General features: G+C 34.4%; 1 protein-coding gene across 2 annotated transcripts; it reads left to right on the top strand.

Moving 5' to 3' along the window:
- The first annotated feature begins 5,472 nt into the window (after positions 1–5,472).
- Positions 5,473–10,694, top strand: LOC144574415 (Major facilitator superfamily protein). 2 transcript variants are annotated; one of them, XM_078324384.1, is made up of 9 exons: positions 5,473–5,819; positions 6,578–6,765; positions 6,938–7,002; positions 7,091–7,253; positions 7,862–8,010; positions 8,524–8,769; positions 9,336–9,504; positions 9,587–9,679; positions 10,051–10,694. In XM_078324384.1, the coding sequence occupies exons 1-9, from the start codon at positions 5,570–5,572 to the stop codon at positions 10,321–10,323; spliced, it is 1,596 nt and encodes a 531-aa protein (XP_078180510.1). In that variant the 5' UTR covers positions 5,473–5,569; the 3' UTR covers positions 10,324–10,694. The 2 variants fall into 2 exon arrangements, with proteins under 2 accessions (XP_078180510.1, XP_078180508.1); XM_078324382.1 differs by having other exon boundaries at positions 5,509–5,819; positions 6,563–6,765.
- The last annotated feature ends 6,589 nt before the right edge of the window (positions 10,695–17,283 follow it).

Raw genomic sequence — 17,283 nt, 5'->3', positions numbered from 1 at the left:
AACGAATAAAAAAGTATTTATATCTAACATTTTTTGAATAAAATTTTACTGTTTATCCATCTAGGAGGAAGCATTCTATAAGAAAAACACAAATGAATTGAGTTTTTTTTTTGACAAAATGTTCCAAATTTAAATTTGATTGGACATATTCTCCAACATTCATTTGTTTTTATGGGTACATTCTGAATTTGCCATAAAAAAAAAATACTGTCACCCTCTGTGATGTAAAATCTTGATGAATCTCACGGGATTAATGAGGACTTAAAAGTTGCTCGACTTTTTGTGTAGCAATCGATTGCTCTCCGTAGCAGTACGGGACATAGTACTGTATGTACCCTTGATGGAGGAAATGCATCCTGCCAAGGAGACATGCATTATTTAATCATACAAAAAGATTATATAATAAGTTTGGAAAATTAATATGGCAACATAGAAATGCGTGAACTTGTACGACTTTAGCCGTCTGAGATGGGCTTGATACAGGCCTAAAAGCCTAAAATAACCCTACCGTTTTTCCCAATTAGATAATTTAATTAAATTTTATATAGAGAATGATTAGCAATGTTTTCGATTAATTTCTTCAGGAGGAGGGATTCAATACCTTTTTTTTTTTTTCATATCTTATTATACTTTATATTTTATATTTTCGTTTTCAAAATTTGAATTATTGATTCAAACAGCCCAATATGATATTTAAACTAAAATATGCATAGAGATGAGATTTTATAATTTTTGAATTTTTTTTTTACTATTTTTTAAAATATGTACAAAATCACTGTTTTTTAATGTTAAAAAAATAATGATTTTCTACCCATTTCAAGAAATAGTAAAAAAAAATTCAATTTTCAAAAATTATAAAATTTCATCCCCAATCATATTATAGTATGGATATCATGTTAAACTACTCGGATCGACAATTTAAACGTTAAAAATGAAGATATAAAATATGAGATATGATAAGATATGAAATGCAAGACGCATTGGAACCCTCCTCTTTGTTACAAAAAATTATGATTCTATAATTTCCTTGACAAATTAGTAAGAGATGACAAACTTCATCTTTATCAATCCATTATTAAACATGTCTTACTTTATAGAGACATAACTATAAAATCTTGATAGAAAGGCTAAAAACTATAATACACAAATTGTGCCAGAATTTTTAAATATACCATAACCTCAAAAAAGATAAACGAAACCACCACATTTTATAAAAAATTTGAATTTGGACACGGCCGCATCCTCTAGATGCAGCCACTTTTTCTGAGGACCGCATCTAGGGGATGCAGCCACCTTTTTTTTTTGATGCGGCAGTTCAATCTGAACGAAAAAGGGGTGACCGCATGCTCTAGATGAGGCCCGAAAAAGAAATCGTGGCTGTTTGGTTTATTTTTTTGAGAGTATGGTATATTGAAAAATTTCGACAAATTGTGGCTAATGAGAATTGAACTCAATCTCTCCACAATCGCTACATAAGCTCTTACCATTAAATTACAAGTGAATATATAATAATTTATGAGAGAGACTGGACTATATAAAATGTTCAAAAAAATAAAATTTTATTAAATTTTAGTATATATTGCTAAAATTTTAAAATTATTGGAGTGGCTTAGTCACTTTTTGAATGACTTTAGATCCGCTGATGTTACCTTATTAGCTAAACTAGTAAAATTTATATATGCATAATACATGATCATACATATTACATTATTACATCCTGAGAATTTGAAATTTATGGTATAATCATATTAATAACATTTGTTATTAGATATGACTCTTACGAGTCATATGACTATCATCGCTGTTTATACGGAACGTAGATTCAAATAGATACTGGCCAAAGAGTGCGTATCCTCTGAGATATCTCAACTTTTGCGTGACCGACGTGTCCGGTGCCTATTTGGGGGTGATGTAAGGGTCATTATTATGTGTGCTTTGAGATTAGTGCAGAACGTATTTAAACGGTTGAGATTTTTCATAAAGTCACGCCAAGTTTGAGATATCTCAGAGGATACGAATTCAACTTTTGGTGCTTCAATTTCTTTAAGAAGAACGGGTAAAAGAAGCTTGATCAGAACTGGGGTGTACTTAAGCTCACCAAAGTGTTTGGTGAGCTTAACTCTAAAATTCATTAAATCAGTTTCAAATGACGAATCTGAACCGTTGTAATCCGCTTAACTTACAAGTGATGCGTCTACATGTGAAAATTTTAAACATTCAAATTAATTTAATATAAAGTCAAACGGTCAAAAAACGTTCAAAAAATGAATGCACTAAAATTAATTTATTAACCTTCTAATTTTGACTGATTGACTTTATACGAAAATAATTCAAATGTTTAAAAATTTCATATGTAAACGCATCACACGTAAGATAGGCGGATTCCAACGGTTCGGATTCGTCATTTGAAATCGATTTAATGAATTTTAGAGTTAAGCTCACCAGACATTTTGGTGAGCTTAAGTACACCCTAGTTCTACTCCTTGATGATATGCACTGATCGAGAAAGGGGAGGTAACACAATTGGCTAGGAAAATGTCCTAGAGTTGTTTTACCCAAAGATCGAGAGTTCGATTTCCCCTCACGAACTTTGGTAGCTACTACCAAGTTTTCAAAAAAAAAGATGATATGCACTGATCTTTGTTCGCTTAGTCTTTGATCATGATATTTATTGAAAAATAAAATGCAGACAGGGAGGACTTTTTGTAACATGACGTGGGGAATGGGAGCGGTACATTAAGATACTGAATCATTCGATTCTTTTTAAAGTGTTTAAATGAATTGAATCAATAATTTGGTTTCTTTATGACATTGAAGTACTGCAGTTATCCATCCATTTTCCTTTATCTTATTTAGTTTCTATAAATAAAAACGCCTGCAAATCTAAGAGATGAAAACAAATTGCAAGGATTGAAGCCAAAAGAACAATCATTTGCGTATATATTCTTAGATGATTATGTATATATTTTTTTTCCAGAAATTTTAAGACACAATTATAGCATGTATTTTATTTTTTGTTCGACAAATATACACTACTGTAAAATATCAAGTCAGCTGTGAGCTACACTCGCATGATTTGAGCGGTCAAAAGAAAACAAATGATTCAAATTAGCAATTAATTGGGGAAAACTTGAAAAGTGGGCAGAGGCAATGATGCATCTATGTTTTAGGTGTTAGGCGGAGAGATCATGACACGTACAGTAGCAACCAATAAATGATGCTTTAATTAATTGGCGCAATAATCCGCACGCTCAAAGATTTGACCCCTCAATAGTAATCTAAGTTGCGCCAAAGAGTACGAACCAATCAAGGCTTTTGAATGATTAATGAGCAATTTATTTATCTCAGTCCCCAATTCTGAACCCCAAATTAATGCTCCCACCCGGGAATGCCATTGTCACGGCGAAGAGGATTTTTTTATTTAATTTGTGATGAACAATGAGGATCAAGGCCTCAAATTTTGAGGCAGAACATTTATTTTTCACTGGTCATTTTGTGCATTGAAAGAATCCGCCTTTTAAAATAAATGGTAATGAACCATCTAATTTTTCTTATGGATAGTTGCCATTGGAGTTGATAAATTGCTTGATTTATGGGAGATCAATTATGAATTAGAATACGGAGCGTGACAAGTGTCCTATTTAATTCTCTAATTTTATGAAATTTTGGAGCCAATGTGTTCATCGATCCTTGCAAATGTTAAAATTGATTGTCTACTGTATCAACAATTTCAGCAATTCTGCTTCAAATAGTATGAAACCATCTGATCCTTGTAAATCATCAACGTTTTAGTTTGTGAAACTCGTTAATGTTCCATATTTTTTTTTTACGTTCCTTCAACAAGAAACACAAATCAACGATAGATGTTGAAGGTACCACTTTAGTTAGATTGCTATGTTAATTTCAAAAACGAATTAGCATATATATCTTGGCCCGTTTCTATTTGGTCACCATAATGGCTTTGGGCTCTTATGGGCTCTTATGGGGTTGACAAGTTGAGAAATAGAAACTAAAATATTATAAATGATACATAAGCAATACAAGAGATGAGATACGGTGAGCTGCGAAGTAAAATACATTTCTATTTCACGTTATATTTTTATTTTGAAAGTCCAAACAATTGATTCGAACCGTTAGATATTTAATCCATATTGAAATGTGCTTGGAGACCAAATTTTACATTTTTTTAAATTGTTGTTGTTTTGCTGTGAACAGTAAAAAACAGAAAATTTTTCTAGACCATCAGATCAGCGACTTTCAAAATTACTTAATAAATAGTAAATTTTTTTATAAAAATGTAAAATTTGGTCTCCAAGCACATTTCAATATGGAGAACAAGATGAACGGTTCGGATCGACGTTTTGAACTTTAAAATCGCAATATATGAGTGTGAAGTAAAATAGTCGCTTTACTTCGCAACTCACCGTAGCCCATCTCATACAAGAAAGTAAAATTGTAAAAAAAAAAAAAATAGAGTAGAACTAGGGTGTTCTTAAGTTCATCAAGTTTCTTGATGAACTTAAATCTAAAACTCATCGAATTGGTTTTAAACGATGAATCTGAACCGTTAAAATTCGCCCACTTTACAAGTGATACATCTACATATAAAAAAAAATCAATTTTAAAATTCATTTTGCACAGAGTTAAGTGGTTAAAATACGTTCAAAAAATGAAATCATTAAAATTAATTTATTAACCTTCTAATTTCGGCGGCTTGACTTTAAACTAAATTAATTCAAATGTTTAAAATTTTCACAATGTAAATGCATCACTCGCAAGGTAGACTGGTTTCAATTATTCGAATTTGTCATTTGAAGCTGATTTGGAGGGTTATAAACTTTGAGTTCACAAAGGATTTGATAAACTTTGAGTTCACAAAGGATTTGATAAACTTAAGAAGACCCTAGTTCTACTAAGATTGTGCTCCAAAAGTCTGTCACGCAGAGGAAGGGAATCAGAGAGGAAGGAAGGGGAACGCGATCGTGTTACTCCGTCTACACCCGAATTGGGGGGTACGAATTTTGCAACTTTCTATGCTTGATTTCCTCCTGCCACAGTGTTGTCTCCCCTCCTCTCCTCTCCAATCTCCTCGTTTCTGGAGCAAATAAACGAGATAGACAGTAGCGGATTGAGCGCGTCTCCCCTCCTCTCTCTTTAATGAGGGACTTCTACCCCCGACTGGAGCACACCGTAAAGAACTAAATAATCAGATTGCAAAAAAAAAATAAACAAATTTGTATGACCACTATTGACCAGCCTTTTGAACGACGTGTCGCTGTTTCCTGTTTCAGCTGGCTTTTATTTATCAAACGGCTTGGAATTTTTAGCACCTGAGGTCAGATTCTCCTGAGCTGTCCGATGTAAACTGGACGGTTCAGATCACCTTAACTGTCCAATCAATTTTGCGAAGCTGCACATGAGCCAAACCTAAACACCCTCCGTTAGACTTGTGCAGCCCAAATGGCCAATTGCCCAATTCCAACGTTCTCGGTAAGAAACACCAACGAACGTAACTGCAGCTCAGAGAGCCTCAGACCAATAAAGAACCCAATCCATTTCCATTTAAAAAATGCTCCAGTTTCTCTCTCTATTAACCAATTCACTTCCCCGAGCCCCCTTCTCCCCTCTCTCTCCTTCTCTCACACCACTACGGCCGATCTCCTCCGCTCGCCGCCGCCACGCCACCTCGGCTGTCAGAAAACACCGGAGAGCGCGTCGTCTACACCGCCGCCGCATGGCCTCTCAAGGCCAGGGGTTGTACGATGAAGAGGCGGGAATGAGGCCTCTCGATCTGGAATCGGAATCTGACAAGCGTGGTGGTGAGTTTGTTGTCTATTTTTCATTGGAAAATTGCAATCGGTGATTAGCTGGTTGGTTTCAGGTGAAAATGTATAATGCAGAGGTGCACTTGTGGGAAATAGATTAGCTTAAATTTTGTTCTGATGCAATTGAAGATACCTTATGTTTAACTCGTTTTTGAAAGATCAGTGCCATTGATTTGGGAGGTTATTCATGATTCATTGGTTAGGTTAGGTAAATAATGGCTAATTGTCAATTCTTTACCATGAAAGTTTATCCGTCTGTATAATGTTGTGTCCAATTTGCTTATCTCTGCTGGTAACTGTAGCTTATCAGAAGTAGATTATGTATTTTCTATCCTTCCTTTCCAATCTCCTTACATCCTTCCTTGTTAAGTTCGATATAATCTGTATATTATTAATTCACGTGTTGGCATTTTTACGGAGTATAGACTACTCAGCCTATCGTATCTGTACTGCATATTCAAGACACTCATCAGGCAATTTTTTTTTTTCCTGCATAAATTATACCATATCAAACATTAGTAAAATTGTTGCAGCTTTACTTACGAAGATGCCCAACAATTCCACATTTGTTTATGGCTATTACATAGATCCACGAGCAGAGACCAGGGAGTGAGCATTTTTGTTGTTTTGTAACCCTGTTATTATATATTCCTTTTAACCACCAGTATGGGAAAAATTGGGTAATGAGTAGGATACACACATCTGTCTTATATTCTACTATATTGTTGTCTTGATAGATGTAACCAATTCAGGTACTTCAGTGTCATATGATATGAGAAGAGGAAAGTCAAGGATGAGCTATTTCAAGCTTTTTGGTGTTGACCTATCTCCTGATAACATTGCAGTTGCCACTGTATATTTTGTACAAGGTGTATTAGGTCTTGCCAGGCTTGCTGTTAGTTTCTATTTGAAAGATGATCTTCGCCTTGATCCTGCAGAGGTACTAACTTATCCAGAAAAAAAAAATCAATTTTTATGTAGATTTACAAATCAATCTCATTTTCCAGAGTACTTTGATCCTCTGTCGTTATCTAAGATTTTTGAACTGAGTGCATCTGTTGTATAATTTATTCTTTAAAAAACAGCTGTACTTACTACTTCTGTTTTTCTAGACAGCAGTTATATCTGGTTTCTCATCGTTGCCGTGGTTAGTCAAGCCTCTATATGGATTTATCAGGTAGCAGTCTAGTATTTTCTCTTCCAAATTCAGTACTCTCTTTTTTATTTTGAATTTTCCGCTTAACTTTGAATTTTTTCCGTTACAGTGACTCAATTCCACTTTTCGGGTACCGAAGAAGGTCTTACCTGATTCTATCGGGTCTTCTAGGTGCACTTTCTTGGTGCCTCATGGCTACATTTGTAGATAGCAAGTATGGCGCAGCCTTTTGTATTCTGATTGGATCATTATCTGTTGCCTTCTCAGATGTGGTAAGCACACGTTCATTTCTCTGGCCAATAGTTTTCAACTTACAGTATAGTTCAAGTTGCACTTTCAGTTTCTTGATGGTTTAGAGGCTGTAAAACTTCTTAAATCTGAAACTATTTACCAACTTTTATCATGATTATATCTAATGTTATAGTTTAGGGTAAATTTCATCAGAGGTCTAAACTTTGTTCTTTGTCACAAATTGGTTGCTCAAGTTTAATTTGTTGCTCCGTGTTTTCATTTGTCCCAATCAAGTCGCTCTGTCACTTTTTCTGTCCAAAATACTAACAGAGTATAAAGTGACACAGAGATGGATGATCATATTATGTTAGTATTTTGAATGGAAAAAAGTAACAGAGTGACTTAACTGGATCAAATAAAAAGTTCAATGGCTACAAAAAGAAAAAATCAAATTTGAGTGACAAATTCGTGACAAAGGACTAATTTTTAGTAACCTCCAGCAAAATTTACTCTATATTTAATTTGCGAGACACCTTAATTGAAAATGTGAAGGAGACTTACTTTTTAAAACCTTTTAAATTAACTGTTTTTTTATTCTTCTTCTTTTGTTGTGGCAATGAGATGGCTAATGTAAGTAATTGATCCAAAGGTGGTAGACTCAATGGTAGTCGAAAGAGCTCGTGGTGAGTCACAGAGCATGTCTGGATCACTTCAATCTCTTTGTTGGGGCTCGTCAGCCTTTGGTGGGATTGTCAGTGCATACTTCAGTGGTTCCTTTGTGGATGCTTATGGTGTAAGGCAGGTTTCTCCTTGCAATGTATGATATTTTTACTTGAGCTTTAATTGACCATGGAAGTTTGAAAAAATGACCCATCCTGATTTTGAACGTTGATTTGGACCCTACTATTTAAATTCTTTGCTAAATTTTTCTATCATCTTTGGAGATTTGATATAATTATCTCTTATTGTTTGGTTTGTATAGAATTAGCAGTACAGATTAATAGAACATTTTGTTATAGGAAAATGCAATTAGTTATATAATTAAATATCTTCCCAAGAAAACAATTGTGAATCATTTAACTTATTTAGAGTGGTTAATTTATCATCTTCTGCTGATCAATTATATGATAAATGGAAAGAAAACGGTGAACGGTCTTATAAATGAGTCTTCACACAAATATCTCAAAAAAAGAAGGAAGTTCATTGCAAATAATGGAATTATGTGTTTTTTAAAATTGTAAGATTTTTTTCCCCATAAAAGGGTAAAGACTACAAAATATGCCGTGCATCTTACTGACATATCAAATGCAGATTTGTCTTCGGTGTGACGGCATTTTTACCATTATTGACGTCAGCAGTGGCTGTGCTTGTGAATGAAGTCCCTGTATCGGGCCGGAGTAACATCTTTGTTTCAGGTTCAGGCTTTATTGAGAGCTCGAAGCAACATGTGAAACAGCTGTGGGGTGCAGTGAAACAACCGAACATATTCTTACCAACCCTGTTTATTTTTCTCTGGCAAGCGACACCACAGTCAGACTCTGCCATGTTCTTTTTCATGTACGTTTTGAATAATAATAATAGAAAAAAGAAAAAGAATTGGAAATCTATAGTGCAAAGTAGTGCAGTGCAGCTATTTTATCTGTTTGATTATGTTCCTTCTGGTGTGTGCAATACTGGTGCTGGTCTTAATATGATGCTTTGAACTCTTTATTTTGTTTTGTGGGGTGGTGGTTGGATTGGATATTATCAATTGAGGGCAGTTTTAAGGAAAATGAGGTGCAGATGCAGCAAAATTGCATAATTGAGGGTAATTGGTGCAGAACATAGTTATATTGGGGGTCATTGGCTGAATTGCGCCTTAACTGGTAATTGACCTTAACTTCATTGCACGAGAGGTTCAACTGGGTGTAGTTTGGGAAAAATAAGTTGTAAAAATTGTTCATGCCCATCTTTTTCCCTGTGATAAGTGCTGGTCACCACCCGCTGACCTTGCAATAAATGAGGGGTTTATGGTAAGTTATGCTGGGATGTCCATCCACATCATGACATGGTATAATGTTATTATAAATGAAAAGGGTGTAATTATCTATGAACTATGTTCCTAATCTTTTTTTTTCTTCCAGCACAACTAAGCTTGGATTTACTCCTGAATTCTTGGGGCGAGTGAAGCTTGTTACATCTATTGCATCTTTGCTTGGGGTGGGGCTTTATAATACATACTTAAAATCAGTTCCTTTACGGAAAATATTTCTGGTCACAACAATTATTGGATCAGCTCTTGGAATGACACAGGTATAAGTACATTTTTTTATGCAGAAAGTCATTATACATCCATTGTTGTAAATGTCTAATGGGGGTATAATCCTTTTGTTAGGTTTTGCTTGTAACGGGGCTAAATAGACAGTTTGGGATAAGTGATGAGTGGTTCTCCATTGGTGATTCTTTGATTATAACAGTTCTCGGTCAGGTACTAATTTCTACCTACTGCCAAATCCACATGTGACTAATTATTGATCATTTACAACCCCAGAAATTGTGTCACCTCAATTGAATGTTCAGTGACACAGGACTCATTAAACTTGCTTTCACTTTCAAACTAGTAGTTATGATTTGCATCATTGGTAATAGGTTTGGTTACTCTGTGTGAGAAGAAAGGACAAATTTAATCATTTACACTGCTTAAATGGCCAGCTCTTAATCTAATGCAAAAGGTAGAAGTATAAATGTTGTTTACTGGTACACAAGAATGTTTGTGCAACATGGCCATGTAACCGTCAGATGTATTGGCACTTAAAAACTATGGCGATGGGGCCCATGACACTGACTTTTATCATACAGGCATCTTTTATGCCGGTGTTAGTTTTGGCAGCAAGACTCTGTCCAGCCGGCATGGAAGCAACTCTATTTGCCACGCTAATGTCCATCTCAAATGCTGGAAGTGTGACAGGAGGTCTAGTAGGTGCCGGCCTGACTCAACTCCTTGGAGTCACAAGAGACAATTTCAACAACTTGACGCTTCTGATTGTACTCTGCAACCTCAGTTCTCTCTTGCCGCTTCCTCTCCTCGGCTTACTCCCATCCGGAAGTGCTGAATCTGATAAAAAGAGTTAAATAAATGGTGTCAAATTGAGTCAACTATTCCTCAGTTGACTCACTGTCCTTTTCTTTTTCTAGTTTATTGCCCTTTCTTTTTCAAGATAGAGGTTATGACAGAGACTAGATCAGAACAGTTTTGGAAAGTGATATCCAGTCACATCTGATGCGGCTTTTAGATGGGGATAAGTGTGCAACTAAGCCATTTTTCAGAGACCTATGATTTATCTCCGTAGAACTGGGCGGGTTTAGGGTAGTAATATCTGCATATGAATTATGGACAATGTAAATGATTATTGATAAATGTTCCAAAATAACAGTTGCTGGAGTTGAAGCATCTTTAATTGATGAAACATTTTTCCATCGATGAATCAGCATTATATGGACAAGGACGTAAGCACATTAAATGGAGGTATTTGTATAAGTATCAAACAAATGTGTTTCACACGGTTCAAGAATTTGCACTTTGTTTTCTCACTAATTAGCTAGGATTTGTGAAGGAAAGGAGGAAAGGATTGGCTAAATTTGATGTGTAGACCCTGTTTTGTAGTGGTTTAGGACAAGGTAGAAGATGTTTTCCTTCTATCTACTGATTTACTGTTTCTTTGCAAGCCTGGAATCCCTGCGACATATAATATATGTTCAGGTTTTAACAAGCTGATCGTGAATATTGTGTGACCATGTACTCTCTCCATCAGCACACTGTTTTCAAATGCGGTTTTGTGCTTGCATACAAAAAACCACTGCATACCGCATATGCGGATTTGTAAGCGGAAGTACATATGCGGTTTTACTATGCTTTGTTAAAGAAATATATCTAAATTGTTTAGTCTAGTAGTTTGTGTTCTTGATCATATTATAAAGGTTGTAGATTTTAATCTCCTGCACTGCAAAATAAAATTTAGATTTTCAAGGCACTATGGACCGTATATGTGCTCATATATTTAAAACCGCATGAACTTAACTGCATGAGATTCTGTATGCGGAAGACCATTGCATAAGCATATGCGGCCGCATATGTGGTTCATGCGATTGCATTTTAAAATGCATGGCTGTAAAGTATTTAATACTGTCATGTGCAAGAATGTGCATAGCAGAAACGATGCCAGGTGTATCTGAGAAACAATGATTCATTGCAGCATTGGACTGAGGAGAGGTGTGTGCATTTCAGAACTTATTCGGGTTCATTCGTTTATGCTGTGCAGACTGCAGAGCCAATAGCTTCCACTTTGTCCGACTCATCTGCGTACAGTTTTTCGTTTCGTCTATTTACTATTTGTTAAAAAAGGAAAAAGAGGTTACTAATTCTGGGGTCTAAAAGAATTATGAAGTGTAAATTTTAGACGCAGTCTTCTAATTTCTTTTGGTCAGAGATGTTTAATTTTGTTTTCTCTCTCAGAAAACAAGATTAGGCAAGCTATAACTCTCCACATGGAGAGGTCAGATATAGGGTGTCTGTTATCTAGCATTTACTAACCTGTAGATTCTTTTATAGTAAGGTCCTGTTCTGCTTATATTCCTAGTCCTTTTGCTATATGTTGTCTCCAATCATTTGTACATGCATCTCAAATCCCCCAATCATGAAATAGTCGTAATTTCACATGAGCTGTAGTCCTGGTCAGTTACTGATTTGAGTGTACTTGGTCTGATTTAAGGAAAACTCAGTTTGTGCCACGATTTGCCGACCATAGTAGGTCAAAAGATCAGATTCAATCAACACGAGATTAATATATTGTTTTCTGTTGAAACTAAAGGGTCGCAATTCCAATTACAAAAACTATAAAATGTACCAAGTCTGATTGTTATTTTGCACATTCGGGGATGATGATCAAGAATATTGAGTTCATTATATTATTCTCAATATGATAAACCAACTTGATTTGAGCCCAATCCAAGTCATTGCTACCTTTAATCACTAAATTGTTTCTGTTAATAATCATCATACATCTAGATCTCAATAAGTGCACTGGTTATTCCAATAGTGTTAATCTGGAAAAGACATTATAATTACATGATTGAATTCATCCAAATAATACGATCTGGCATCTTATCAACATACTAGATTCAAATATAGGAATTGGGTTTTGTCCAAAAGGATTTGGAGAAAATTTTATCTAAGTTGGGCCCAAACCGTCCGGTTTGTGTTGAGATTCATGCAAACAATTTAGAACTAAATATATTCAAACAATCCCATGAATCTAAACCGTCCGTGCGAATCTTGATAGTAATCAGATAATTTAGGCCCGAGTTTGTTTGTCCAAATATATTTTCACAATACCATATAGATTGCTGAATATTTATATATTTTTTGCACAATATTTATATATTTTCATAGATTGCTGTCCTTGTATACGGAATTTTTGGCCCCTTGCAAAGCTGTCTTTCTTTTTCATTTTTCTGATTAAATTCACGTTTGATCAAGATAAGTATATAATGCATACACGTGCACACAATGACACGCTCACATCAAACAAAAGAACATACGGGCCCTGTAAACTATACATGAACAGATCTTAACCATAGCATATGATCAAACAAGAGAATGCAGTACATTTGATCGGCAAAGCCTTTAACTTATACACTCCTTTAATTTTCTCTCCATTGTGTATGTGTATGATTGAGATAGATAGAGAAAGAGAGAGAGACGGGGAGTTCTTCAAAACAAAACAAACAAAAAACAGAGAGAGGGGGAGAGAAGCATGGATATTGAATTGGTAAAGTGCGAGAGTTGCGGGCTCAAAGAAGAATGCACCAAAGGCTACATATCACAAATCAAGTCCAACTTTGAAGACACATGGCTATGCGGCTTGTGCTCTGAAGCAGTGCATGAAGAACTGCGGCGGGGCCCGTCTGTCTGTGATCTGAAGGGTGCGATGAGGGCTCACATGTCATTTTGTCAGCAAAGTCGAGTGAGCCCTGCAATGGGTGTGGCAGATGGAGTGAGACAGATGCTTAGGAGGAGGTATGGAGAAATTAAATTTTGATTAATTTATGCATTAATAAATATCACGTTGTCTGCTATGAAAAAAAAAATGTATTTAGGTTAGCCAATTATTTTGTTTGCAAGATAATCAGCATTATGGATCTATTTATCTAGAATAATTTGAATGTAGCTCCTTTGGCTACCCTGTGAGAATTCAATTTGGTTCATGTTCAGATAACACCAGGGGCGAAACTAGAAAAGTTAGATAGGGGCTGAAACGTAATATATATATATAGGGATAGGCTAATGTACTTTCGGTAGCATATGGGCCGAAATACACACGGTTCAAATTTGAAATTTCAAAATTCAAAAAGTCGATCTGAACTGTTCATCTTGTTCTCCATATTAATATGTGCTTGGAGACAAAATTTTATATTTTTCAGAATTTTTTTACTATTTATTAAGCCACTTGGAAAATTGCTGATCCAACGGTGGCTTAACAAAACAGTAAAACCGTTGGATTAGTAATTTTCAAAGTGGCTTAATAAATAGTAAAAAAATTCAGAAAAATGTAAAATTTGGTCTCCAAGCACATATTAATATGGAGAACAAGATGAACAGTTCAGATCGACTTTTTGAATTTTAAAATTTCAAATTTGGACCGTGTGTATTTCGGCCCATATGCTATTGAAAGCACATTAGCCTATCTCTCTCTCTCTCTCTCTCTCTATATATATAAGGAGGGATCTAATTACATCTTTTTTGGTGACACCGGATTACACTCTATATTTTTAAAGTCCAAATAGTCGATCCAAATCGTTCAACGTGATGGATATATTAAAATGTTCTTGTAAATCAAATTTTACATTTTTTTTGAATTTTTTTTACTATTTATTAAGATGAGTACAAAAATTCAATGGTCTGAATATAGCGATTTTGTTAAATACTTAATAAATAGTAAACAAATTAAAAAAAACGTAAAATACGATTTCCAAGCACATTTTAATATATCCATTATGTTGAACAATTTGGATCAACTATTTGAACTTTGAAAACTTTATGGAGTGTAATTCGGTGTCACCAAAAAAGGTGTAATTGGATCTCTCCTCTCTCTCTCTCTCTATATATATATATATAGAGAGAGAGAGAGAGATGGACTACGGTGAGTTGCAAAGTAAAACACGTTTATACTTTATGCAATATCTTCATTTTCAAAGTTCAAATAGCCGATTCGAACCTTCCAACATCTTCTTTATAATAAAATATGCTTGGAAACTAAATTTTATATTTTTTGGAATTTTTTTACTATTTATTAAGCCACTTTGAAAATCTGACAATCCAGATGAACAGTAAAAAAACAGTAAAAATTTCTGGACCATTGGATCGGCGATTTTCAAAGTGGCTTAATAAATAGTAAAAAAATTTCAAAAAATATAAAATTTGGTCTCCAAGCACATTTCAATATGGAGATCATGTTGAGTGGTTCGGATCGACGTTTTGAACTTTAAAATCGCACAATATGAGTGTGAAGTAAAATGCCCATCTCTCTCTCTCTTTATATATATATATATATATATATATATAGAGTTAGGCTGGGGTGCTATGGATAACATAGTGGCCTCTATGCTACGGCTCAATATTCAAGTTTTCAAAATCCAAACGGTCGATCCGAACCGTTCATCTTATTCTCCATATTAATATCTGCTTGGAGACCAAATTTTATAATTTTCTGAATTTTTTTACTATTTACTAAGCCACTTTGAAAATCGCTAATCCAACGGTTTTACTGTTTTGTGCAGCCACCGTTGGATCAACAATTTTGTAAAATACTTAATAAATAGTAAAAAAATTCAGAAAAATGTAAAATTTGGTCTCCAAGCAGATATTAAATATGGAGAATAAGGTGAACGGTTCGGATCGACCATTTGGATTTTGAAAACTCGAATATTGAGCCGTAGCATAGAGGCCACTATGCTATCCATAGCACCCCAGCCTAACTCTATATATATATATATATATATATAGAGGTAGGCTAATAAACAATCGATTGTTCCTAGCCTCCCGTGCAACCAAGTCATTTTCCGATTTTTAAAGTCCAAATGATCAATCCAAACCGTTAGATGTGATCTCCATATTAAAATGTGCTAGGAGACCAAATTTTACATTTTTTGGAATTTTTTTACTATTTATTAAGCCACTTTGAAAATCGCTGATCCAACGGTGGCTTAACCAAACAGTAAAATCAGAAGCTACCGTTGGATCAGTGATTTTCAAAGTGGCTTAATAAATAGTAAAAAAATTCCAAAAAATGTAAAAATTGGTCTCCTAGAACATTTTAATATGGAGATCACATCTAACGGTTTGGATTGATCATTTAGACTTTAAAAATCGGAAAATGACTTGGTTGTACGGGACCTCAGGAACAATCGATTGTATATTAGCCTACCTCTATATATATATATATATATATATATATGCTCTAGCTAATTTGCTGCCGGCAGCATTTCTAACGGCGGTGCTGCCACGTTTTATTTATTTTCTGATGTCCAAACAACAAATCCAAACCGTTAGATGTTTAATCTATACTATAATCTACTTCGAGACCAAATTTTACATTTTTTGGAATTTTTTTACTATTTATTAAGCTGGTTTGAAAACCGCTGATTTCAATGATGCAGAAATTTATTGAAACTGGCTTAATAAATAGTAAAAAAATTCCAAAAAATATAAAATTTGATTTCCAAGTAGATTATAATATAGATTAAACATCTAACGGTTTGGATTTGTTGTTTGGACATCACAAAATAAAAAAAATCCGACAACACCTCCGGCTAAAATGCTGCTGGCAGCAAATTAGCCGGACCCTATATATATATATATAGGTTATAGGTTGGCTACTCTACTTCCATAAGCATATGAGGGTATATGCTTATAAGTCATTTTTTCGTTTTCAAAATCCAAAAAGTCGATCTGAACCGTTAGATGTGATCTCTATATTGAAATGTGCTTGGAGACCAAACTTTACATTTTTCTAAATTGTTTTACTATTTATTAAGCCACGTTGAAAATTACTGATCCAACGGTGGCTTCTGATTTTACTGTTTTGTTAAGCCACCGTTGGATCAGCGATTTTCAAAGTGGCATAATAAATAGTAAAAAAAAAATCAGAAAAATGTAAAATTTGGTCTCCAATCACATTTCAATATAGAGATCACATCTAACGGTTCAGATCGACTTTTTGGATTTTGAAAACGAAAAAATGACTTATAAGCATATACCCTCATATGCTTATGTAAGTAGAGTAGCCAACCTCTCTCTTTCTCTATATGTATAGGTTGGATAATATCAAAACGTTTGTTCCTAGGCTGTGGAACAAATGCTTCGATTTTTACATTTGCAAACCCCAAGCAGTCGATTTTACCTGTTCAACATTTAATCTATAATAAAATGTGCTTGGAGACCAATTTTTTTATTTTTTGGAACTTTTTTACTATATATTAATCCTGTTTTAAATCGATGTTTTCAATGATCGATAAATTGTTTATTAAAATCAACGATTATAAAACTGACTTAATAAATAGTAAAAAGTTCCAAAAAATGTAAAATTTGGTCTTCAAGCACATTTTAATATAGGGATCACATCGGTTTGGATTGACCGTTTGAACTTTGAAAATCGAAAAACCATTCTATGGAGCCCTTGAAACAGTAGATCATTTGTTTGTGACTTGCCCCTTCATTTCTTCCTTATGATCATGGATTAGTACTCATAACAACTTTCATTTTAATTGTACATCAATTGTTGAATTATGGCTTTTTGATTACTGGATTCCCTTGAAGGATTCTTTACTTATATAATTGATTAGAGCTGCTACCTTATGGTTAGTATGGCTTACCAGAAATAAATTTTGTTTTGACCAAACACCTGTTCTATCTCTTAGTTCTATTGGTTCTGCCATTATTGCATTAACTTCCTATTGGTGTAAGACTAGATTGGATGATTCTTACTTGAAATTAACATTAATTTTGCCTATGAATGTTTCATCTTTGCATCAGGA

The sequence above is a fragment of the Carex rostrata genome, chromosome 22, assembly GCF_964058835.1.
Source record: "Carex rostrata chromosome 22, lpCarRost1.2, whole genome shotgun sequence".
Lineage (NCBI taxonomy): Eukaryota > Viridiplantae > Streptophyta > Magnoliopsida > Poales > Cyperaceae > Carex > Carex rostrata.
Note: the sequence above shows the minus strand (reverse complement) of the source record. Positions and strands in the feature narration are given on the sequence as shown.

What these genes read in the sequence shown, in the direction of transcription:
- LOC144574415 (XM_078324382.1), top strand. Translation starts at nt 5,570, where the DNA reads ATGCTCCAGTTTCTCTCTCTATTAACCAATTCACTTCCCCGAGCCCCC. An exon ending in CCTCTATATGGATTTATCAG is followed by an intron (nt 7,003 to 7,090) that starts GTAGCAGTCTAG and finishes TTTCCGTTACAG; the next exon opens with TGACTCAATTCCACTTTTCG. An exon ending in TTATAACAGTTCTCGGTCAG is followed by an intron (nt 9,680 to 10,050) that starts GTACTAATTTCT and finishes TTTATCATACAG; the next exon opens with GCATCTTTTATGCCGGTGTT.